General features: G+C 32.6%; 1 protein-coding gene across 1 annotated transcript in view; it reads left to right on the top strand.

Annotated features, from left to right (window-relative positions):
- LOC149906279 (guanylate cyclase 32E-like) overlaps positions 1–26877 on the top strand; it is a 166500-nt gene that overhangs the window by 41277 nt on the left and 98346 nt on the right. Inside the window, exons 5-10 of the mRNA XM_090104411.1 lie at positions 935–1052; positions 9127–9273; positions 17411–17501; positions 18588–18672; positions 21677–21829; positions 25533–25670. Of these exons, the coding sequence (XP_089960537.1) occupies positions 935–1052; positions 9127–9273; positions 17411–17501; positions 18588–18672; positions 21677–21829; positions 25533–25670 (732 nt within the window). The remainder of the gene's footprint in view (positions 1–934; positions 1053–9126; positions 9274–17410; positions 17502–18587; positions 18673–21676; positions 21830–25532; positions 25671–26877) is intronic.

The following is a 26877-nucleotide window of genomic DNA, read 5'->3' as shown; positions in this document are numbered from 1 at the left end:
CCCTGAGAAAGAACATAGGCTACCTTTTATTGCGAAATATGTACCACGAGCGAAGCCGGGGCGGACCGCTAGTTATTTATAATATTATAGAAGAAGACATTAGTTTCATTGATTTATTATGTTAGTATGTTAATATAGATAAAATGCTACTCTTACTAGAGGTATGTTTGTTCTATGGTAAAGTATAAATTGTATTTTATTCTTTAATTATTATTGAGAAGTAATTAATGATATAGAACTAATGAGCAGTGGTGGCTCAGTGGTGAGACCTCGGACTACGAATCGATAAGTCCGGGGTTCGAGACCAGGCGAGCGCGCAAGAAATAAATTGATTTTTCAATTTATCTGCGCATGTTGCAACATCACCACTGCTCGAACGGTGAAGGAAAACATCGTGAGGAAACCGACATGTCGAAGAATCAAAAAAAAAAAAAAAGTTCGACGACATGTGTCATCCGCCAACCCGCACTTGGCCAGCGTGGTGGATTATGGCCTGTACCCTCATAGGAGGCCCGTGTCCCAGCAGTGGGAACGTATATGGGCTGATGATGATGATGATGATGAATGATATAATTTTAAAACCTTCAATTATATAGGTAGGTACCTACCTGCTAACAAGGCAATCTAAAATTATCCAAATTTTCAATGTATGTATGTATTTATTCGATCACGAGGCGGGACTCGAACCCGCATCCTTTCGCGCTATTCCGGTGCGGATGCCTTACCAATTCAGCCACTCGTGACCTTATGTATTAGTTTTTTTGTCAGAACACTCTCTATTTAATAGAAAATATTGAAGAAAAAACATAAGCCCAAATTGTATTCACAGTTTCTCAATTTTAAATGGTTAATGCATGTTATACAAACTTAATGTATTTCTAGATCTCTATCTAAAGATCTCTTATAACCGGACTAAAAAACCATTTTCTTACAGGAGTTGGCGCAAGGCAACGGTCTGACAGTGACCGCAGAGCACCGTTTCGCAGACTACATACCACGGCATATTTCACATATGGAGAAGATTGTTGATCAAACCTATCAGAAAACTAGAGGTATAGTATACTATTACTAGATTTCCGCCCGCGGCTTCGCCGGCGTTTTCAAAGGAAAACCCGCATAGTTCCCGTTCCCGTGGGATTTCCGGGATAAAACCTATCCTATGTGTTAATCCAAGTTACCCTCTATATGTGTGCTAAATTTCATTGTAATCGGTTCTGTAGTTTTTACGTGAAAGAGTAACAAACATCCATACATCCATACAAACTTTCGCCTTTATAATAGTACCTATTAAGATTAAGATTACAAACTTTTTTCTAATAAAACTAAGAAAATTTAAGTGTAATATCATGATATTATTGTGTTGTCACTTATCTATATTAAATACCTACTAGTCTATCAACGCACAGCCCAAACCACTGGACGTATCGTGATGAAATTTGGCATGCAGGTAGATGTTAGAAAGAGGAAAGGATTTCCCGAAATTCTTGCGGGGACGGGGAAAAACGGGGATGCACGTACTAAGTCGTGGGCGTGGGCTAGTCCTTGATAAATGTACAAAGTTTGAATTAAATCTGTCCGTTTAAAATGGGTCAAAGTCGGTCGGTTATTCAAACATATAGTTGAAGCAAATATAAGCGTAAAACAGATGTTTTACGCTTACAATAATGTTGCAAGGTTTTTATAAATCCTACAGTTTATTTGTCTGCATCATGCATTTTGGAATACCCAGGGTCCTTTCCCCGCTACGTTGTTCCACTAAAAACAAAAGATTACTTCAATGTGTTCTATCGAGCCCCTTCCGATAGCAAAGGCATTGTTTAGATTTCATCCGTGACTCTATAGAGCTAGGCAGCTAGGATACTACTAGAAATTGTATTTTCTTAATAAATATGTTATTGGAAATAATTGCGAGAAGAAAACTAAAGGAATGAAAGAAAAGTGTACTTGTTGAAACAGCACGTTTCCTAAAATTCAAAATGCATAAAAATAAACCTCAGTTGACTCGTTATTTGTCAGTATCAGTAATGTTTTTGATTTATGAGACTAAAATAGTGATTCTATGTAAGACCTTTGTTGAATGTTGCTCGACCTAATTCGTGAGAAGCATGAACAAATATTTTAACCTTAACATTTCTTGACAGTTTTGTATTTATCGTGATATTATCACTACTAGAAGTTCTAGGATGTCGTGCATGAGAATTTAGAAACGTAGATTAAGGGGGCTTGTATAGCTAGCTTTAAACTTCAGGTAATTATTTAATGTGTACATTAGTGTGTGTGAGTTAAGCAACTGTTTGTTATTTAAGAGATTTCTAAGAGGATCACGTTTATCATATTACTAGTGGTCCGCCCCGGCTTCGCCTGTGGTACATATTTCGCAATAAAAAGTAGCCTCTGTCCCTTCTCGGGTATCAAAATATCTCCATACCAAATTTCATGCAAATTGGTTCAGTAGTTTAAGCGTGATTGAGTAACAGACAGACAGACAGAGTTACTTTCGCATTTATAATATTAAGTATGGATTTTAGATCTTTTTAACTGCCTCTTTCTCTAGTTTGTTGTTATGACACTTTCAGTTGGTGGCATGAAATAGATCACTCGTAAGTGATACGATCGCTTTATATTGGCAGCACCATAAAGTGTTAAACTATATAAATAACTATATAAATATTATGTGTGTTTTTTAAGGATTTTTTGTACAAAATTTAATACAAATTTAGAGCCGTTTTGGTTACATTTAGTAATTAACATTCATATATAGTTCTATATTTATGTTATTTTACGAACCGCCCAAAATTTTGCATTTATGTTATTAGATAAGATTTTAATTAAGGGAATAAAAATCATGCCCTTTAAACGCCCCAGCTACATGAGATCAAAGGAATTTAAATTATCTTGAAGGTTTTCCTATGTGGGCTTTAATTCTAATATAATTGATGAAAATGTTATAAATAAACAAGCTTTATATTATTAACACGGTATAATATCAACTTGATACGCAGAAATAACTGGAAAATATAAATTACAATAAAATATAGTCTATCAATCAATATACAGTATAGACCCAGTGTTGCCACATATAATAAAATACTATACAAGTGTCTTCCAACTGGTTATGAAATCCTAATTATGGCTGAACGCTGGTGCCAAATTAAAAAGCTTACTTTTTAATTTTCTGAAGTAACAGATAATTAAATATAGGCCTTAAATAATATTTTATGAAACATAGGTACGTCTACCATAATCTATACTTAATATTACAAAGCTGAAGCGTTTGTTTGAACGCGCTACTCTCGGGAACTACTGGTCCGATTTGAAAAATTCTTTCGGTGTTAGATGGCTCATTTATCGAGGAAGGCTAGGGTATATATTATCACGCTACGACCAACAGGAGTGGAGTCACGGGGGTGAAACCGCATGGAGCAGCTAGTAATATTATAAATGCGAAAAGTGAAGCTTTCTTCTTTAACCACTGAACGGATTTTAATGCTACTTGGCGTGATATACATAGCTTATATTCTAGAATAACACATTAGCTGAAGAAATCTTATATATAAAATTCTCGTGTCACAATGTTAGTCTGCATACTCCTCCGAAACGGGTGGACCGATTCTCATGAAATTTTCTGTGCATATCGGGTAAGTCTGAGAATCGGCCAATATCAGCTATTTTTCATATGTACCACTGGCGAAGCCGGGGCGGGCCGTTAGTACTTATATAGTTGTAGTTCTTTCGTCCGCGAGTGAAACAGCACACAGCCAGTTTTCTTATAAAGACAGAGATAGCATAATTTTACAAAAGAACTAACACTCACATACAAAGTGTAGATATATTCCCATTCCACAGATTACGTAACTAGAGTCAAACATGTCGTTGATATGATTTATGCTTATAAGATGTCAAGCCTATCTTTGCAATGCAGGACTAAGCTGACATTGATTCATTACATACACTTGACCGTGAAAGGCATCATCTGAATTGACCTTCATTTTGTATGAAAGTTGGAAATTGCGATTAAAGTTTTGTTTGTTGATATGAATAAGGATTATCTTTACGTCGACTATTCTCCTAGTAACATGAGACGATAATAATTTAGTTTTTATGAGGCTTTCACTCTATTATTCCCCTATTTCATGCGGCCTTTGTTTCAGGTATTTAGTATTACAATTTACAATGCAGCATTGGTCAAATATCCTTGTTTAACATTAATAGATGTTATCTATCAACCCACAGCCCAAACCACCGGACGTTTTGGGCTGAAATTTGGCATGCAGGTGGATGTTAGGACGTAGGCATCCGCTAAGAAAGGATTTCCCGAAATTCTTGCGGGAACGGGGAAAAAAGGGGATGCACGTACAAAGTAGTGGGCCGAAGCTAGTTTCATATAAGTAATAGAAGTATATGTTACTATCGGCATTAGAAAACATGTAGGAAACAATAAAACACAAGCTAAAAATACTCAAGAAATGCATCGAATGAAATGAATACTTCGTTCTAGATTCCTAGAAAACAAGCTCAGGCTTATCCTAGTTATTTTATTTATTGTATAGTCTTTATCTTAAGAAGATATTTTATATGCTATTGCAACGTTTAAATAGGTATATACCTATTCAATAGTATGGTTAGTATCATGGTTAAGTCGTTTAAATCTCGTTATGCGCTAGGTTATAATATTATTGGTAGTTATTTGATTGTAATCTTCTTATATATAAAAATGAATCGCAAAATGTGTTGGTAAGCGCATAACTCGAGAACGGCTGAACCGATTTCGATAATTCTTTTTTTATTATATTCCTTGAAGTACGAGGATGGTTCTTATGTAGAGAAAACGTAAACATGTACCACGGGCGAAGCCGGGGTGGACCGCTAGTTACCTACATATATTTTTTTCTGCAAAAAAATATTTTAATTCTTTTAATGAGCTATGGTATTATATTTTAGGTTGTTAATTAATGTTCTCTATCTGACGGTGCATTTACATCAAACGAACATATAACTAGAGCTAGAGCAATAGCCATTCCTTTGTGATCTTTTAGTGTAAACGAAAACTCGTATTCAGTGTTGTACAGTATAAGAACATTGCATAGAATCTTTTCGAAAGCACTAAGAACAACGAAAGAATGCTCTACGCCTTTGTAAACTAAAATAATTTGACATAGTGGGGCTAGAATGAGCATTCGGTCGTTTGATGTAAATGTGAAAAACACAAAGTTCGAATGATGTAAAAAACACAAAAATACAAAAGTTAATAAGACGTTTTAATTATTTCAACAATCTGTGTCATTTAGAAAAATATGGACACACAAATAGTATTAATATAATATGATTACATAAATTATTTACTTATACATAATTTCATAAAAAAAGTTAAATATCCTGAAGAGTTTCAAAACATGAAATCCTAATTCAACATTGGTTTTAATCAAAACCTTTTCAAATATTTTAACGAAAGTTTTAAATTTCAATTGTTTCTAATTGTAATTTGCGTCTTTTATCTTCTTCTCTACTATAATATTATAAAGTTAAAAAGTTCGTTTGTTTGTTTAAACGAAACGGAACTACTGGTCCGATTTGAAAAAAAAATATTTCGGTGTTAGATACTCCATTTATCCAGGAAGACTATAGGCTATATATCATCTCGCCAATAGGATCAGAAGTCAGAACTATGCGGGTAAAACCACGGGGCTCAGCTAGTATAATATTATTTATATAAAATCTTTATTTACATAAATGATGCTCAATAAGAAATAACTCTACGTACAAAATACATATGTATTCTGTGTGTGAGGCAACAAGGTATTACTTAACATATTTAACAAACATTATTATTTAACATTATTTATGGGCTTTATTAAAGGAGCTTTACATATATTTAAATTTTAAACATATTATGACATCAAATATAAATGTTGTGTATGCACGAGTGCAGGTGCTCTACGCACATAATATTATCTACTACACTCACCGGCACGGAATCTTGGCCACTTACAAATTTGCCGATAAAAAAAGTTTGAAGTGTTTTTCACGATTTTTTTGTATGCAGATATGTTAACATATTATTTGTTTAATTTTATGGTAAGAAATCATTAAGTTTGAGAATAATCTTTTACCACTTTTTAAGAGTTACTCGAAATTTGTGATTTGTGCGGTTAAGCCGAAGTTACGAATTGTTCGTTTAAAACTTTTTTTGATATCGTTTATGACATTTTAAGATATTGTTATTGTTGTACTGTAGTCAATGATCATAACAAACAATAAAAAATGCCGTTAACATCTGAACAACCTGCTCAGGCCATCACAATGTTAGACCAATGACTGTCGCAACGTAAAGTACCTAATGTACAGTACGTACCACGTTCAGCGATGCACTATGTATGGAGAATATACCAGGAGACTGGCAGCTATACGTGCAGACCAGGAAATGAAGGCATGAGGTGCACATCAGCTCGAGAAGACCCGTTTATTGTTCAAGAGATACTCAGAAATGGCTTTCTGACAGTTTTTGAGATACACCACCGGCTCTAAAACACCAGGATAATAAATGTGAGTGAGCAATCGGTGTGAAGACTAATGAAGGAAGTTAATTTGAAGGTTTGCAGACCAGCATGCCGTCCAGAACTCCTCCGACATCACAGAGAAGCACGTCTTCGTTTTGCACGAGAACATGAAAACTGGACCCACAGCCAGTGCGCTCGTGAGGTGTTTACAGATGACTGCTAAGGCACTTTACGAGCTTCTGATAGCCAAGAGTCAGTATAGACGAGACGAAAAGAGAGTTTTTCACCCATCACCACACTCAAACTGCGATTTTTCATGGAGGGTCAATAATGGTATGGGGAGGTATAAGTTCCGATGCTCGCACGGAGTTAGTTATCGTAGATAATGCCTTAAATTTGATCAGGTACATTGAGGAAATTCTCCAGGAACATGTTCAGCCCTATTACAGGTTTATCAGTGAAGAAAATTTGCTACTAATACACTATAACGCACGTCCGCGTGTCGTACGATGCGTATAAGAGTACCTTCAAGAGGTTATTATTGAAAAATTGGAGTGGCCAGCTCGTAGCCCGGATCTTAATCCAATAGAACACATCTGGGACATGCTTAAAAGAAACATTAAGTTCGATTCCAACATAGCACCAATGTTAGATAAGCTTAGAAATACAGCTGGGGCCGTTTGGTATACTATAGCTCAAGTGGGCATCAAAATGTCTTCTAGAGTATGCCAGACTGGATGCAAACAGTGTTTAAGGAAAGAGATGGAAACACCCTATATTAAAAGGTTCAATTTTTTTTATGGAAACTTTCTTTCTAATTTTTGTGCATTTTTTAAGAAATCATTTAAATTTCACAGGAAAAGCGTAAATTCTTGTTTAATTCATATCTACGCGGTAGTACTTCTTATAAACTTCCAATTATTACTAAAAGTTAGTAAAAACATTAAGGTAACTAGTTTTGATTAAATTTTTATTGAATTTTGTAATAGAAAAGAAATAGTGCTATTTTACCCAAAAATTTGCAGTGGCCAAGATTCCGTGCCGGTGAGATAACAGGAAATATATTATTTCTAATGTGTAGTTATATAATACTAGAGGTCCGCCCCGGCTTCGCCCGTGGTACATATTTCGCAATAAAAGGTAGCCTATGTCCTTTCTCGGGTATCAAAATATCTCCATACCAAATTTCATGCAAATTGGTTCAGTAGTTTAGGCGTGATTGAGTAACAGACAGAGTTACTTTCGCATTTATAATATTAAGTATGGATTATCTGTAGTTATTCTAAAGCTACTATACTACTATAAATGTATATCTGGGTGTTATTGTATATGTTTCGATGTCAGTATAAAGTTTTTTGATATCTGCAATAGTTGCGGAATAATCGCCTGTGCACACTTAACGATTACACCCTGTATACTACAGATACAGTAAAATATTAAAAAAAGACGTGTGGCACTCGGCGACTGCCGCGGTAAAGCTATTGCATGCTATGCCTTCAAGCCACACCTCCGCGCCCGTCGGAGTGGGGAGCGTGAGGTTTTTCATTACTAAATTTCTGGATTCGGTCCCCGCGCTCAAGGCCCGCGATAGAAGCTATGCAATAGCTTAAAAAATCTTATGTATTAATGATGCCTGATAAAATTAAAATAAGTTATCTACTATTTCTTAAGTCGTAGCTTCCACAAACTTCCATCATGTATGTAACTTCTTAGTATCATATTATATACACAATTAATTATTTTCATATTATTATATTACAGCGTTGTTTATGCAAAGTTTTGGTTAACTAATAACAATGTGTACTCGAGAACAAATTAAACAAACTTTTCTCACAACAGACTTTTATAAAGATGCGAAAGGGTAACTTTAGGCTGTATTGTCTGTTAAATATATTGAGAATAATATGAAAATCTTGTTCGTTGAGTAGATGCAATCTAGGTTTATTAATGGACTGACTGTGTCCCGCGGATTCACATGCGAAGTTATCAGAGACAAAACCTAAACCCTCAAGTTAAATAAATCATTGATAGAGTTTCACAACTATACTCTTGATAACAGTAATAATTTTCAGCGTACCAGGAACTGAATCATTACCTAAATATCTTAGCTTTTATGAAAATATAACTGTAAATTTATTTATATTCAGAAATAGTTTACGTTTTTGCTATTCTTGCGAAAGTATTGCGAAAGAACATAAGCCACTTTTGTCAAGAAAAGAAATATGTAAGTGAAATAGGGGATGTAAACATGCTCATACACTCTACAGATGTCACTCAGTAACGGGTTTATAAAACAAACTAATATATCTCATTATAACATCGATAGGCAGGTCTCCACAGAGCGCGAAGCAATTGCTCTATGTGCACAAGGCCCACATAGGGGCCGAGCCTTAGTCGAGTAAGTCACGCACTATGCAAATGCTCTATGTATCTAGGTGGAATTGGCTCCGCCGAGGAAAATGACAACATTCATCTTTAACAGCTACGTCCACACTGACCGAGCTTTGCTTGCTTCGCGAGGCTGCTCGCTCTGTGTGGAAACCCTATTACTTATATCAAACGTTATTCTTTTTAACTGATTTAAGCCCTATTCAATAAGAATTATTTTAATCGTCTGTTTCTTCAACAGTGTACGTGTTCCTGGGAGAGAACATAGCTCTGGTGGACTTCGTGAAGGTGCTGCTTCGTCGAGGGTTGCTTGCCAATGGAGAATATGCAGTGGTCGCTGTTGACGATGAGATTTACGACCCTAGCACTGCCGCTATCACGCAAGCAGGTAAATAATTTTAAAAGAAGGAGGAAGAGGTGTTCGTAAAAAGTTTTAAACGTGATTTAATTCCGTTAAAATCCCTGACGTCTCGTTTTATAAATTATAATAGCGAGCCCGGCAGAATGATGTATTGGCGATTCAAAAATTGAGAAAATACTTATTCTGCTTCTTTAGAATTATAACTTTTAAACTGAGTTCTAATCGGTTAATCTATTTGTTTTCTACACATCTATATACATTAAATTCACAACACCATTTGTTTGTATTCGAGATATTAAATGTAAATTAATACATAGCCTACAGCAAACGTGTTGTCATGAACGTTATAATATGTGGTGACATTGATTAAGGTCACATTAAGGTACACTGCTATGATAATTGATATTAAAACAAGATATTTGTATCAAGGATCAGCGTTGATTACATCTCGATATATTTAGCATTTTATAACACAAAAGATGTAATAACTGGTACATTTTAAGTCTATGGAATGCGATTTAAGGGGTGTGTAGTTTATTGGGTAATGCAGGCTACTCACATACCTGCAGCAGGGGCAATATTGGAATTGCATCCTTAATTGGCTCCTTAATTGTGATGTGTATAGGCTAGCTGGGGCAATTTGTAGAACAGCTGAAATTACTCCGACCGCTGTGATAGCGAGATTGCCCCCGCGGCAGGTAGGTGAGGAGCCGGTTTAAGTCAATTTATTATATAGTATTTTTTAAGCTATAATTACCTTCTTCTCTATTGAGTAACTTCTTTATACATCTAGTAAATTGGTAAATCTTTCCTTTTTTAATCGTGTTTATTGTACAAGATATTCGTTTACTTAAAAGGGTAAAGGGAATGAGGAGATTGGTTAAAAGGTACCTTAAAAGGGTAAAGGAGAATTTAATACTTCCGTAAATGTAACATACGATACTTTATTAGATACCAACTTGTGTTAATAATAGAATTTACTTAAGCATTGAAAATATCCAAGTATATAAAATATTTGAGCAAGCAATTTAAGCAGTTAAACTTGGTACTTCGAAATTCATGTCCTGGTAAAGTTATACAAATCTGGCATTTCAGGGTTCTAGTTAAAACTTTTTTTCGTACCATTTACTATACTTAGACTGTATATACTTGTTCTTAATTAACTTTTATAAGCACCAACATATAATACCTACCGTCATAGGTTGAGAAATAAATAATGAACCAGGAATAATCTCTGTAAAACATTTGTAAAACGTTTGTGTTTAGTTTGATCTAATCTTTAAAAAAAATCTCGTGACATAAAAATTCTTTAACAAATCTCTTCTAAGTATAACTAGTATAGTCTTATAATATTTTCTGCTGTGTAACTAATACACATGAGCTTTCCCGGAATAGTTCCACATTTTCTGTCTCAATTCTGGTAAATTCACGGAAAAATTCGGGGAAAAAGTGCAGGGAAAAATGATTTTGCCGCATCACGAAAATTTTGTCGCTCTAGGCACACTCAATTAAGCCTTTAGGTAAATACACATCTTTTGAAATTTCTCTGTAAATACTGCCTTTGATATGTATTTCGTAAAATAGCATTTGTATTTTCTTGTTTTTCATTCAAAGTTTTTCTTAAGAACATTTGGGATATTGGCGAATAAAATATAAACTGAAAATTCAAATATGACTCAATTTGAATAACAAATAATAATATGAATAAATTGAATTAAAATAATATGAAGTGTAATAGTTCTCTTTATCCGTAAATATCTCTTCATAGGATGAGTAAATATCTAAGATTTATTATTATATCATTTACCTACCTGTGTTTTAGAAGAACATAACTCAGTTATGTTTCAGTACATTTGGTCAGAATTTACATCAGTTTTTGTTAACTTCATTTCATAAACAGATAATATAGATTACAAACATATATTTGCTTACGTGGTTTACTAAATAAAAAATGCCAATTTGTTTCCTTATAAAGCTCTAAATAAAATATTTACCAAAATAATACAGTAAAATCTTCGATTATAATAAAGTCACTGAAGGGCTTCAAATTAATATTAACAGGAAATTGGAATCTTTTCATTGATAAGGGATTAAATATAAGACCTTGTAACTTAGATTGTTAGGACCAAGTTTCCTAAAAAAAGAAACATTGTTCGTTGCTTTTTGGCTTTACTTTTTTTAAAGATTTGCGTCCTTTTTAACTCAACTTATTTTTTCCAGAAAATGTTTAATTTTTCTTGTTTGTTAGGAAATAATTCAAAAATTGCTTGAACGATTTATTTTAAATCAATTTTCTCCATTTGGAAACAACATTACTTGAATAATTATTGAGAAAGTGATTTTAACAATATATTGCAATTTTAACTGTTATAAAGATGCCGATGGATATTATACAACCAAACATATAGCAATGGACGCTATTATAAAATGTAAGTTCACTTCAAATGAAAATTCCACTCCGTTTTTATATTTCCATAATACTTCCATCACGATTCTAAAACCACAATACTTTTAAACTATGCAAAGCAGTTAAAACCCGACAGGAAGTTTAAAAATGAATAATGTACATTCTCACGAGTTTTATACAATTTAAGTCTAACAATTGCATACAAATTATGACAAACTAGCTCACAACCCGTGGATTCGCCCGCATGGTTATAGAAAAACTCGCATAGTTCATGCCCCCATGGAATTATCGGAATAAAACCTATCCTATGTCCTTTCTCAGGTTTCAAATAATTTGGTAAATAGATAGCTATTTACCAAATGACATTTAAATCGGTTCAGTGGTTTAGCCGTGAAGAAGAGATAGACAGAGATACTTTCGGATTAATTATAATATTATATTAGTAGGGATTTGTAATCAAGAATTATTTAAAGCATTCGATTCTATCGATCTTTATATTTTGTTCTCAGAGTAGCTTTATTTTCCTCTTATCTATGAAAACCTGTACAGGTGTGAGAGAATACTCAGCAATGACAATAGATCCCAATCTGTTATTAACAACTATTGTTCTACGGGTAATTGCGTATCTTCGGGTGTACCACAAGGCTCAATTTTAGGGCCCATATTGTTAAATACATCGTATTCGAAAAGGCTATTGTTACGATTACTATGGTGATAGAGATTGTTAGTAGGATAGTTTAAGATTATAACAATTATTTGAAATTAATATTATTTGAAAACGGAAAATTTTAATAAAACTTCGTCATAGTGAAATTTATTTTAGAACAATATTCAACCCATTTCATATTTCGATAATTAATTTGCTGTTTATATATTATTTACTCTATTTCATAAATTAAATATACAAGAGACAAGAGAAACAACATTGTGAAATTCAATAACATTCTGTGACGAGAAACTATAAATTGAAATCATAAACGAGCATTTGTTTAGCCTGACTTAATTATTTCAAAGTCTAATTGTGACAAAATTATAATTTAACGATATTCATTACATTATTTAATAAATTCCTTTTAAGTTTGGAAGTGCTAAAATATTGGTATACTACTAATTTTATCATCGTAAATAAATGATAATAAAATAGTTTATTTAATAGATGATTGTGTGATTGTAGAAGAAAACTATATTTAGTAATGTACCGAATATTTTTATTCTTACTTATGATAAAAGTATGAAATAAATAAGAAATCTTACAAAGTATACATGATGTTAGTCACGGTCGGTTTGGACTCATTAATAATGTATGAACGAAAAAATGTTTCTTTTTGTTTTAGAAATCTAACGCTATATACAGGGTTACTTGTAAAACACCAGCAACCTCGCAGGACAAGATAGCTAACATCATAAGTAACAACATTTGTTCTACGACTTTTGGCATAACGCAATAAATTATTTTTAAATGATTTTTTAAACTTTTATTGTACTCTCCTTACATTTGTAAGTCTATGTTCTATTCATTATCGGATGGACGACGCGACGCCCCCTTCCCCCTCTCGTTCGCTTTTTGTTTACGTAATTTTTGGGAGGCGTAGAGTTTATAATATTCAGACGGAAAATTAAATGAATATTTATTTTTGTATGAAAATAAAATCTAACAAATTATCAAAAGTCGTAGAACAAATGTTGTTACTTATGATGTTAGCTATCTTGTCCTGCGAGGTTGCCGGTGTTTTACAAGTAACCCTGTATAGTAACTTGGCTACTTTTAACTAGAAAAAGAACTAGACCAACAAAAAAAGGTTTCATATAACACGTTCAGTCGTGGGCGTCGTAGCAAGATAAATAACGAAGGAAAATTTTGCTGGAAATTCGTGAATTTCACGTCAATTGCATTACGATCCCTAATGTGAAAAATATGTTTGAACCCCATGGAGCTACGTGCTATGCAAATTGTAATAATATTGTGTAAGTGCGTTCGTCTTGCATATTTAAACATTGAATTTTGATCATTCATCATCATAAATTTAATATTTCCTATGTAGGTAGTCCATGGTAGGTAGATGAGTCTGAATTAACAATTTTGGATAAAAAATCAAAAAGCAGTAGCAGTATGGAAATGAATGAAATAATATTAGATATCCCAATATAAGAAGGTATTTCCAGAAAGCTTTCAAGCTGTTGTAAAATTATTATAATAAGCTAGCTGACCCGACAGACTTTGTCCTGTCTTGTCTCATTGTCAAACCCCTGAAGTTTACGTTATGTTTTAGCATTTCTTTAACTTTTTGGCGCAAATTGCTCAAGTTTTTCTTTAATAACATCCTTCTCCTAATAATAACGAACACATCAGAAATAAGAATTATCGAAATCGGTCCACCCGTTCACGCGAAAATGGGTCAAATACTTATACTTTTACATTCTTTAACTACAACAAAGAAGTACGATTGAAAAGAAACTGAATCGTTTAAAGTAAATGTGAACTTGTCGTATCTGAGCGCAATAACAGTGATCGTGTTTTGTTTGTCCTCCTTTGAACGGGAAGTGGGGCGTGTATAAAAATGCTGTTTCTCAAGCGGATAGGGGATCGGTTGTAATTTGGATGTATACTTAGAACTGTAAACATTCTGATTGCGAGATTCAAAATGTGTTCATAGATATATCAAGGTACACAGGTTATTTTTATCCTGGTAAATATTATTGTTGAACTTGAGTGGGAGTTGGTTATTAATAAAACAGAATACTAATGAAGAACAGAAATTCAGGAAGTAACTTTGAAGTTCAATATTGTGTGATTTAATATTTTGTACTAGCTTTCAGTTTTTAACTTTTTCCACGTGAACTATATATTACTTCTCCGCTGTACCTATTTATTATTTATTTATATAACAAATATAATTACTTGAAATGAATGTTGGAAGTTTCAAGAAAGCTTTTGTTAAGCTGTGATAAATTAAATTTACTTTTGATTACTACAACTAGATGTATATATATAATGTTTGATTTTTCTATATAAATAGAATAAAATTTTAACTAACGTTAAAATTGCAAATTAAAATAAGCTTTATCACGCACTTTATAAATTCTATTATCCACCAAACAAAACTGTATCTATATTCGATACCACAAAGTATATTACGTTAGTGTTGCCCTTTAAATAAAGCTTCGGAAAATTTAATTATTCACTTTTTGACCAATTGCAATACTATTCTGTCTTTATACACGTGTTCCAAATGGATTGCAGTTTCATGATTCTCAGCACGTTGTTTCATGAAGCCGTAGTTAATTGTGCAATTTGTACCAAGTTTTGGTTTATCTGCCTGTTTGTTTGACGTGAAGACGTGTGGCATTCGGGGACTGCCGCGGTAAAGCTATTGCATGCTATGCACAGACATTGTGATGCTATGCCTTAAAGCCACACCTCCGCGCCCGTAGGAGTGGGGAGCGTGAGGTTTTTTCGTTACTGAATTTCTGGATTCGGTTCCCGCGCTCAAGGCCCGCGATAGAAGCTATGCAATAGCTTAATAAGTAGATTAATGCGAGTGAAATCGCGGCACACAGCTTTTGTATACAGGGTGTAACAGCCGATTATTCCGTAACTATTACAGACATAAAAAAATAGGCCAATAATCGTAAGACCTAATGAGTACCTAAATTCACAATACCTAATAACTTTTTCAAAATAAAACGAGGAACGAAAATATATTATGTAATATGAGTTTTTTTTTACCATTAAACTTCACTGTATTTAAACTAAATTTAATTGTATTCAAATGCTCTTTATAGTGCCTAAGTTAATAAATTAATTTAATTACGTTTATTTTATTAAAATTTCAGATTCCTTTAAAAATTTGAAAGTTTTCAACTTAAAATACATACTAATGCCATTTGATACATACATACATAAATAGAATGTGCAGTGAGTTTAATGTTTTGTGTGCATCTCAGCCTAATTTGGTGGATATTTGCTTTGATTCGTATTCAATTTTTTCTAAAAATATTGTTAATTACTTTAAATATAGTTACGTTAGTCATAAAATAAATTAACATAAGAAACGCTATGTTGATTTAGTTGGTACAATTTAAGTAAGTTTATGATATTCTAAATGAATTGTCCTTACCTATAATTGGTAGATACATCCTTAGCATTTATATACTTCTAGATTTAAGCTTGCAATGATTTATATGTATTTACTGTTGGTTTGGCGTAATAATAAATAAATAAATAAATAAATAGATACAGCTATCCAAACATTCACTTACCTATTTGTTCTGGTTTAATTTACTGTATAGAATCTATGTATATATCTATCAACATTAAAGAGCTTTCTAAGTTCCTATGAAAGAAGGTCTCTAGAGAGATAAGACAGAAAAAGCAGCATTTGACAGTTCCTTGTCTTAGGGGAACATTATAAAATGTATTTAACTTTAGATCGGGATGGGCTTTGCAGGGGTTATTAACCTACGACGACAGTTTTTTTCTTGCAAATTGATTTTGAAATTTTAAGAGTCTGTTTGATAAGATAAAATCTGTAAAGGCCGTACGGATTTTGATGGAACTTAAACTGCATAATAATCGTTAAGGTAGGTAGCTGGGATGCTTTTCGTTTAGGAAAAATATCAATGTCCAATTGTATTGAAGACATACATAGTCTGGTGGCTAGCCTAACTAATAAAATATAAAACGATTGTACCTATAATAAATCATAGTCATAGCAATCATTTATATTCAACCGACGTTTAAGGAAGTTCTCTATATAAATAGAGTTGTTATTTTTAGTTCTACACTATTATCTTAGTAGAAACAGAGTCTATCAACAAAGTTTATTTTTTTAGCAGTAGCTTCTATGTAGGTAGGTGTCTGACCGCCTCCTTGGTCAGTGGTTGACGCGTGAGCATAGCACCGAGGGGTCCTGGGTTCGATTCCCGGTGGTGACGAAGAAAAAAAATTTTCTCGGTCTGGCAGGACACAGAAGGCTGATCACCTACTTGTCCCTAAAAGAAAATCGATCAGTGAAAAAGATGTATTCATCTGCCCCTTACCCCAGTAGGGGACATGGGACTACACTTTTCTTTTTCTAGGTACTAGGTATTATTTTATATGTAAGTGTTTCTCGTCAAGGAATGATATATACGCTTTTTGTGGGGTTACTAGATAATAAATTAAAAAAGTGTGTGCGTGTAACCTTTACGCGCGATTGAAGTAAAACGCACATGTCAATATAACCTTGTTATCATCTTGTTATTGAATATTATAAAATGTCGCAATTGTCAGAAAATTTATTTTTAATTTACTTATTTTAAAAGTAATAAATAAACAAGTATATTTAGAGATTTTCAAAAAATTTTGCAATTTAAAATAATGTTTTTAAAACTGTTGAATTTTTCATTCACTTTGCTATTCACAATTGATCCGTTTGAAAATTTGAAAATAAATAATCTTAATTGATTATGATCATATTATGATATTTGCCACTAGCTGGCGTATAAGCACAGTATTACCATTATTTCCTAGTATAAGTCAAGAAGCGTGTAGTATATGACATATACTTACAACCAATCAGAATTATTATTTTTAAATGGCGGAAACTACACAGCGTTACTTCCGTCAGAAAAAAAATCTGAGTTACTCCCTAGTCGCGCCTAAAGAAGTTTTACTTCAATAATTCCAAAATAAAATATTTATTCTTCACTTTAATTAGCTACTAGTTATTATTCTGTGCTTTAATTTAATTATTTATTGAATTTATTTGTTCGCAGATCACCTGTTTCAAAACAGCAGTAGCGACGTTTTAGCTTTTCGGGCAGTGTTGAAGCTTACCCCTTCCTTCCCGACTAACCCACACTATCAGTAAGTATTATAAGAAAATTATGTTTTTTTTGGTATTAGTATTTTGTATTCTTTGGCCGCCTCCTTGGTACAGTGGTTGACGCGTGAGCGTAGAACCGAGGGATCCTGGGTTCGATTCCCCGAGGAGACAAAGAAAAATGCGAAATGAAATTATGAACAATATTTGTTCGATTATTTTTAATACCTAATTATTATTAGATATTAATAACTCAGGCCCCGGAATCACAGACACAATAGAAAATCTATTGTGTCGTGGACAGATCGGGCCGTTCGGGGCTCAATGGGCACTGTTATATATACAAAAAAATAAAATAAAAGGAACATTTGTGTTTAAATATAAACGTTATACACGTTACACGTGTTCTATCATGAGGCCCCATAATTATTAATTAAACTAAGAATACATTTACAGGGGTTTAGCTATCAATATCTCAATAGGATATTAAATCTATGTTGTCTTGTTTCTTATTTTTTCGTGATTAAAATAAAACGAATATATATTTCTGGACTTTTTTGCAAGCTTTGTTATTATATATTTTCTATTAATATTTTGTTTCTCCGTTTTGCATCTATTTTACTTTTTTTATAACTTTTTCAAATAAATAAAACCAGATTGAAGTTTTCTGTCCACCTGTAAATGTGCTTCTCGTCTGTCTGTTTCGTCTGTTTCATTTGATATTGTTGTATTATGATTTTCTCTATTATTTGTCACAGCAATTCTAGCAGTGATTGATATTTTTATAACTAAGCTTGTATTAAATTTAACTGAATGTGTTGTAGAATTGAAGATTATTATAATCACTCTGTCATTTCTAAGATAGAAACATATTATTTATACCTAACTGTAATGGACCACCTCAATAAAATATGTAATCCTTCTGGTTTTCGGGTTGTCTGGCAGAAATCGCTTACAGCAATAAGACCGCCCGGCGCATGTTGTGTACTTGTATCGCTCTTATTTTGAAATCCTGCATATAGTGTGAAATAAATAATTTTTCATTCATTAATTTCATTCTAAGCGAGTATTTATGTATCTATTCCTAAATTATTTTATTTCCATAGAAATAATACAACATTTCTTTACAGGGATCTCTGCCAAATGATACGACGTCTGTCAGCGGCGCCGCCATTTTGCGTGCCCAATTACCACAAGATATTTGAAGATGCATCGGTAATTATAATATTATATCACAAGAATCACAAGACATTCCCTACAACCTTATCACTTCGCAATTTAACCCTTATGACATTCGTGTTACGGTGCATTTAGATCAAACGAACATAGAGCTAGAGCAAGAGCATTATTTCGTGTTCTACATCAGTCAGAATCGACATTCGAAATCGAAAATTTAACAATAATTCCAAAAGTTTTCAAACTTCGGTCAAGTGAATGGTTCATTGGGACGACAATAAATCTCATTTTGCAACCTTGTCCGCAGTCCGGAACATTGTTAAAATTGCAATTAAATAATTTTTTTGCTGTATGGTCGTGAAAAAAATTCCAAAAGTTCTGCAAACTTGGGGAAGTTTTCGATATAATATTTCATATCACGTATTAAATTTGCAATCAATCTAAGTGTACGGAACATTGTTAAAATTGCAATTAAATTATTTTTTGCTGTATGGTCGTGAAAAAAATTCCAAAAGTTCTGCAAACTTGACACAGATATCGGAAATATATACCGAACGGTTGTATAAATTTGCAACCTTTTTCGTTGACCGGAACATGTTTATTTATTATAATTATTTTTAATTCGTGGTCATTTTTTCGAGTAAGGTGGTCTCGGAATAATTACAAAAGTTTTGGAACTTGGTTGCAAACTTCGAAAACATCTATTCTGATGCATTTACAAATTTGCAACCTCATTCAGTTCAATAAAAAAAAAACATTAATATTCAATATTAAAAGATGTTCCGTACACTGAGATTGGTTGCAAATTTAATACGTGATATGAAATATTATATCGAAAACTTCTCCAAGTTTGCAGAACTTTTGGAATTTTTTTCACGACCATACAGAAAAAAAAAAATTTAATTGCAGTTCCGGACTGCGGACAAGGTTGCAAAATGAGATTTATTGTCGTCCCAATGTACCATTCACTTGACCCAAGTTTGAAAACTTTTGGAATTATTGTGAATTGAATGTCTTGACTGACTGGAGTATTCTTTTAGTGCAAAAACTCGTATACAGTGTTGTTCAGTATTAGAATATTGCATAGAATCTTTTTGAACGCACTAAGACAACGAAAGAATGCACACCTGTTTACGCTAAAAGAATTTGACATAGTGAGGTTAGAATTTCGCTCGTTTGGTATAACAACACATTGTGGCAGATATTTGCTACAATGTCGACAGTAATTGAAATTTAACTCTAATTGCAATTATATTTTAATTCATTTTGGTATAACAATTAACAAATGCCTCGCCGCTCCGTCATTTGTTTAGAATTTGTATGTTCGTTTAATTTTGTTCAAATTACTAAGTTTGATCCAACATCATTATGGTTTGTTTCAGTTTGGCTATTATAAGGCAGTATTCATAAGGCTCGTTTATTTTTAATTGTTGCTGTATTTTACTAAATAGTTATTAATTTTAATAGTTTTAAATTTTAATAGTGCGTAATTAATGATTGTAAAAAATACGTAAATTTTAGCACTAAATAACGTATTTTATACAAGGATATTTCTTATGCATGAATTTATTTGAAACTAGCGGTCCGCCCCGGCTTCGCCCGTGGTACATAAGAACCATCCTCGTACTTCAAGGAATATAATAAAAAAATCATTATCGAAATCACGGCACAAATATCAATATTAATTCATAACAATATTTAAGCAAGCTAGGAAACTATTATTTATTACCTCTAACTTAAGAACACTACATAAATAAATCTTTAACGTTATTTAATTTTCACTTAAATAGTATTACTTTAATATTGTCTATAAAACATAAGAATAAGATGTATATTTAAAATATTCGTATTCCTATTCGTATTCGCGTTCTTCCACCGTGCGTTTTAGGAGAAACTCTACCGCGCACCACTCCTATGTGGAACGACCTCCCGATTCCAGCATTTTCGGGCATATTATATGACTTGGGGTACATCAAGTACAGAGCGTACTCTTCCCTGAAAGGCCGGCAACACACCAGCAACCGTACAGGGCTTGTGGGTGATTTTGGGCGTCGCCAATCATCGCATCACTCTGGTGACGCGTCAGCTCGTTTGCCCGCTATAAATAAAAAAAAAATCGTTTAAATAACTCTATGAAAAAATAGTACTTCAAAGTTAGATCGTTAGTCGATCTTCAAGTTTATTGGAAATGATGGCATCTCAAAATAGAATAAACAAAGAGCCGTTTAAAACTTTTCATAGTTGACTTTGGAAGTTTCACAAGTGTTTACGAATTTAAAGGTCGTTGAACTACAAGAGCGTATCGGTTTGAAAATAAGCCCCAATTCCACGAAATACTATATATTGTATGTGATTAATACATTAACAAATTCTGTATAATAATCGTTAAGATTTGAAAGTAGGTGTTTTTTCATAATGGTTTAATTACATTTGTATTTCGTTTTTTTAACTGTTAGAATGGAAGAATGGAAACGAAAGAAATAGTCTTAGTTATGAATTGGGAAGTAATTTTAACTCTACGAAATATGCTAAAACTTTTCGTACAATAAATTTTATATTTAACTAGCTTCCGCCCACGACTTTCTACGTGCATCCCCGTTTTTCCCCGTTCCCGCAAGAATTTCGGGAAATCCTTACTTAGCGGATGCCTACGTCCTAACATCTGCCTGCATGACAAATTTCAGCCCGATACGTCCAGTGGTTTGGGCTGTGCGTTGATAGTATGGATCTCACTATATAAGGCACCTTTGAGTTTTATATATATAGATAGATAGTGTATCTTTATTTTTTGGTCTATGGCAGCTTGCAAGTATATGATTAATAAAATATGTATATTTTTTCCGTCCATCAGTCTATTCCTTTATTCAGGGATTGAATGAAACTTTTGAACGTGTCTTTGTCACCTTGTGTTTTGAGAGCAACTGTATAAAACATACCTATTCTATCTCTTATATGTATAACATCGTATTGTAACTGAAATGCCTCACTTAAAAATATAAACATATGAAACAACAACATATAAACATATGAAGAAATTCTCCAGGTGCCCATAGAAGCAGCTCATCTCTACGATGCTGTGATGCTGTGGGCCCGCGCAGCTACCGCTGCCATGCGGGCTGGCGTCTCGCCCACGGATGGCTCCACGATCATCAGGCTCTTGAGACCCACGGTGTATCGATCGTTGCAGGGTTTTGATGTGAGTATTATAATATTTATTTTTCATTGAAATAATTACAAGACAGCTTGTGTATGGCGAACAAAAATTCTTTATTTATCTTTTACAGTAATCGTATATTAAGTATGTACTCCAAAATACGCGCACACGACATTATAACTTGTATTCATACCTATCTAATAGTTTATTACGAAGTGCGAACAAACATACATTCTTACAATGGTAAAGATTTTTTACTATTTAAGTAGATACTTGGTTTTTTTAGACAATGAATCTCGTGACATTTTAACATTGATTAATTTCATTGTAATGAGATTCCATCCTTTCACTCAATAACTATTTAAAACAAATTTTCAAGTTATATTTCAAAATAAATAGAGGTTGCCTGGCAGATATCACTGCTAAATGATAAGCTCGCCAACTGTGGTACATCATTCTTGTATCATTTTCAAACTCAAACTCAAACTCAAACATTTATTTATTCAATTAGACTTCTTCGAGAAGCACTTTTGAAACGTCAATACATAATTTTAACATCTACCACCGATTCGGAAAGCAGTATCTATGGAGAAGAACCGGCAAGAAACTCCATAGTTGCTCTTTTAAATCATTTCAATATTACAATTTAATTTTACAAAATATGTATTTTGTTTCTTCTCTTTAATATATGTACAATAAAGTGTAATAAAATAAGAAATAAAAATAATTCTAAAATGATAATCAATTGTATCAAACAATGTTTTAATTGGACATAAGTACTAAGTAGTTCACAAACGATATTTAATTAGAGGCAAGTTGTTCAGAGCATAGTTACCTATCAACTTCCGTGAATTGATTACATACGTCGATTTAACTAGGTGAAACTGACTTATGTTAATTAACAGACAATAGTTAGGGAAAAGCCATGGAAAAGCTCAATATGAATTTATATTTTTATTATGAGGTTTGAAACATTGATCAATGATCTTCAATGGCAAAGGTATAATTAGGGTGCATTAGCAAGAACATTCTTTCGTGATCTTTTATTGTAAACGAAAACTCTTATTCATTCATGCCAAATTTCCATTCGTTTCGGAAAAATTAGTTATTTTGTCCTTTTTGTGCCAAATTTCTGGAACGATTGTGTAAATACATTTATAGCGCGCTTTTTTAGCTTTACCTGTTTGTATGTTACCGACTTTGTTAGACTCGATTTTGACCCACTATAAAGGGATCGGTGACAATACAAAAATTTCATGAGTTCAAGCGTGTTGTTTTAGTTTTAAACTATATTAATTATTTACTTCGTCGAGTTGATTTTATATAAATTAAGAGTTCTTTTGAATATAGTATGCAAATATTTTACAATATTATGACCAAAAAATTATTTGAGATAGGTATAGCATTACTTGGAAATTGTGTTGATTCAAAACTTAGGTTCGAACTAACTTATACTGCAGTCTGCAGGTATCCTAAGGTAATTAAAGGAAGATTCTAGGACCAAGATGAAAGGTTGTTACAGGAATTTCAGATAATTTATGATAAAGTGTATTTACTGAAAATTTCTTGAATATTATGCTATTGAATGAAAATTAATTCCATTTTCTTTTATTATTCAACTCGTTTCTATCTTGTATCAGATTAATATGAAATTATTTCTGCTTTTCTTCTTTTTCTTATGCAGCAACTCCCGACCTCAAATTGAGGACGGATTCTGCCAAAGTTTTGAACTGATGGTTTAACAAAAAAGTATTGTAGATGCACAGAAAATATGTTTCTGAAAATATCTGAATATTAACAACTTTTTTCGTATTTACTTAAAATATAATAAGGATTGGAGACAAAACAGCACTTTAATTAATCATTGTTATATATAGACACAAAGCCAAAGTTTCAAAGGAATATCATAAGTCTATCCTCGTTTCCTAGTAAAATTATTCAGAAGTTGGTAACGCTATGGACAGCGATACGGTAGTTAAATAATAAATAAATAAATATTTCAGAACAAATTTCACACACGGCACGATCTGATCCCATACTAAGCTTTCGCTTGTGTTATGGAAACCAGATGGCTGATAAACATACATATATAATTTTAAATAAATACTTATATAGATAATTAACACCCAGACACAGAGCAAACATCTATGGTCGTCACACAAATATTTGCCCTGGGTGGGAATCGAACCCACTACCTCTGGCTTGGAAGGCTGGGCCACTACCAACAAAGCCAACCGGTCAAGTTTAAATCTAGTTTAATCATGATTTTCCTAGAAATTGGTATATTTTGACGTAATACCCTTGAAAGTTTGTAAGGATTAATGGATATTCCATGTTTGTTAGCGTTTCGCGAAAAATTGCCAGATTTGATTTGATGTTTGGCAAAGAGATATGTAGATTATAATATTTAGTTTAGGAATTGGAGTATAAGGATGTAGGGTATATTTTATTATCAGGGAAAATAATTATTAAAGACTTGCCTTTTGTATGTGTAAATCATTTCCAAGTATTATGACGAAAAAGCCCTCATAAATTTAAAAGTCTAGTTGAAAAAATGAATGCATATTTTTCTTTTTTTAATTAAAAACTATAAAAACAGCCAATTAACAAATTTTTGTAATGGATGTAGGTATAATACGATATTCGATGAATAATTTTTAACACTTTTAGGGGTGATTTTTCAATCGTTGGATATCTAATACTTATTCGTCGAATAATGTAACTACCATTTTAAAAACGTATTCTAATTTCCCGTATTTGACAGTTTACGTGACATTTTAATATTATCGCGTAATACTTTATTGGGCGGATAAGTTTTATCCAAGCATTGAAAAATCGGCCCTTAACCAGGGATTGAAAAATCGGCATTTATATGGAAACAAAAGCGCATTGATATTAAAAACCACTCAATCTATGGTTTTTCATTAATATTTACTTTTGGTTCTCAATAATCGATGTAGCACAACACTCAGAACAAAGCATTTTAATGTTTTGAGCTTTTGGGTTTATTTTTGGATAAAAAAACATTTCTTTGAATAGGTACCTGTTACTTATTGTCCATATTTCCATGACTTTTTTGAAATTATTTTTAACCGACTGAGACAGAAATAGAGTTACTATGTTTATAGAGTTTCTGTTTGTTTATATTGTATGTATCTAAGTAGGTATTTTATGAAGAGTACGGCTCTACAAATCTACAAAAATTTAAATCGTTATTACAAATTAGAAGAGCAGCTATTTCGCCAAATTATTATTTTTTTCTAAGAATATTTCGTCTTCTCCTTAAATTTACCTTATTGGTTACTCAACAGTTACTTTGGTGTAATTTCTAAGGTACATTGCACTGGCCAGTTCTACTGAAATTATATTGAAATTCATTGAAATTGGAGAATAAAAAAAAATTAAAACTTATATTAAAACTTCACTTTTTTCTTACTTCTTAGCATTTTCGAAATGTTGCTCTTTCTATTAATTAATATTCTGGTTTTTGAAACAAATAGTTATTGTTATAAATTATGTTAAATTAGTGCTTTAAAATTATAAAATCTAAACACCAAAATTATCAGTCGACAATCGTATACCAGACGTTATTTTACTGTATCTATTTCCTAACAAATAACCAATAATTAATCAATAATACTCATCGAGAAGTTATGAAAAATTACCATGCAGTCACCATGCAGTCAAGAAGTTATCAAACCTCTTCGTCCATTTTGTTTTTAAAATTAACAAAAAATGTCTACAGGTTAACATGGACAGCGCTGGCGACGCTGAAGGCAACTACTCTGTCATTGGACTGGTGGAGGACAAAAGCGCTCCAAGCGGCTGGAGCGCGCAACCCGTTGCCGCGTTCCGGTATTCTAATTCGTCGGACTTATTGCCGGTAAGTTGATATACCGTTAAAAATATTTGTTGCAAAAAATTTCCGATAATATCTACAAAACTGTATTAGGTATTTAGCTAACTTTCTACTAGTATAAAACATCATACTTGATAGGTAGTTTTCTGTCATGTTATTATGTATCTTGGGCATTTACTTGTATTTTAAAATTAAATATTTTAGTAATTTAATAACTAAAAATCTAGAAGTTACAAGTTTAATTATTTTAATATCTATTATCTTAAAACTCTACATATTTGTTCACTCATAAGCCCGCAGTCTTTTATAATATTATGTCATGTCATTTAGGTAGTTAATAGTTTTCTTTGTTCTATATTTTCCATTTGTTGTCGTTGCATGCACGACATGACCAATCCCGCGCGAGAGAAATATCGATTTATTTCTCAAGTTTCTTATTATACAGGGTGTCCCACTGTTGGTATACTAAGCTCAAAGGAGGTCATAGTTTTGCATACGCTGAGTACGTAAAAAATACTTATAAAATTCCAGACACATTTTTTTTTTCAAATAGATGAATTCTTAAAACTCTATGTGTACACCCATAACAAGCAACCCGCCCAACTTTACCACCAGCACGTGAGCTATCGTTTAAGATTATGTTTTTATAGACAAAATGCTCATATTAGAGAAGCGGTATATGCCGGCTGCGCGAAGTCAGAGAAGAAAACATGGATTTTCAGGAAAAATTTAGCAAAAAATTTTTGACATAATTTTGTTGTTTAAGTATTTTTTACGTGATCAGTGTATGTAAAACTACAAGTCCTTTCGCGCTTAATATACCAATAGTGGGACACCCTGTATAAAGTGGCTGTAATTTTAGAATATTCATTTCAGTATTGCTATTTCATATTCTTATTTTCCCTTAAAAAAGCGATGTATATCTATTATATCTATTCTTTTGTAGTCATCTTAATTCATAACAGACAACGACAAATAAATTCGTTAAAACTCAATAAAATTTTGTCGCCATAATATCAGGATTTGCTGACAAATTCAGTCAATTATTTGTTAGCATCTTTTAGCCTTTATTAGATATAAGACGTCGAGTATTTTTTCTTATTTGGCACAATTTTGTGACGTTAGATATAAACAATGATCAAAACTCAACAAAAAGGGTCGACAAAATATTGTCGTGGCGTGCTAAGCTAAGGCGACAGATATTATTACCAGTGAGTCTTTTTTTATTAAG

The sequence above is a fragment of the Colias eurytheme genome, chromosome 8, assembly GCF_061535395.1.
Source record: "Colias eurytheme isolate Ceu_HAF_F1 chromosome 8, ilColEury1 Martin Lab GWU primary, whole genome shotgun sequence".
NCBI classification, from domain to species: domain Eukaryota; kingdom Metazoa; phylum Arthropoda; class Insecta; order Lepidoptera; family Pieridae; genus Colias; species Colias eurytheme.
Note: the sequence above shows the minus strand (reverse complement) of the source record. Positions and strands in the feature narration are given on the sequence as shown.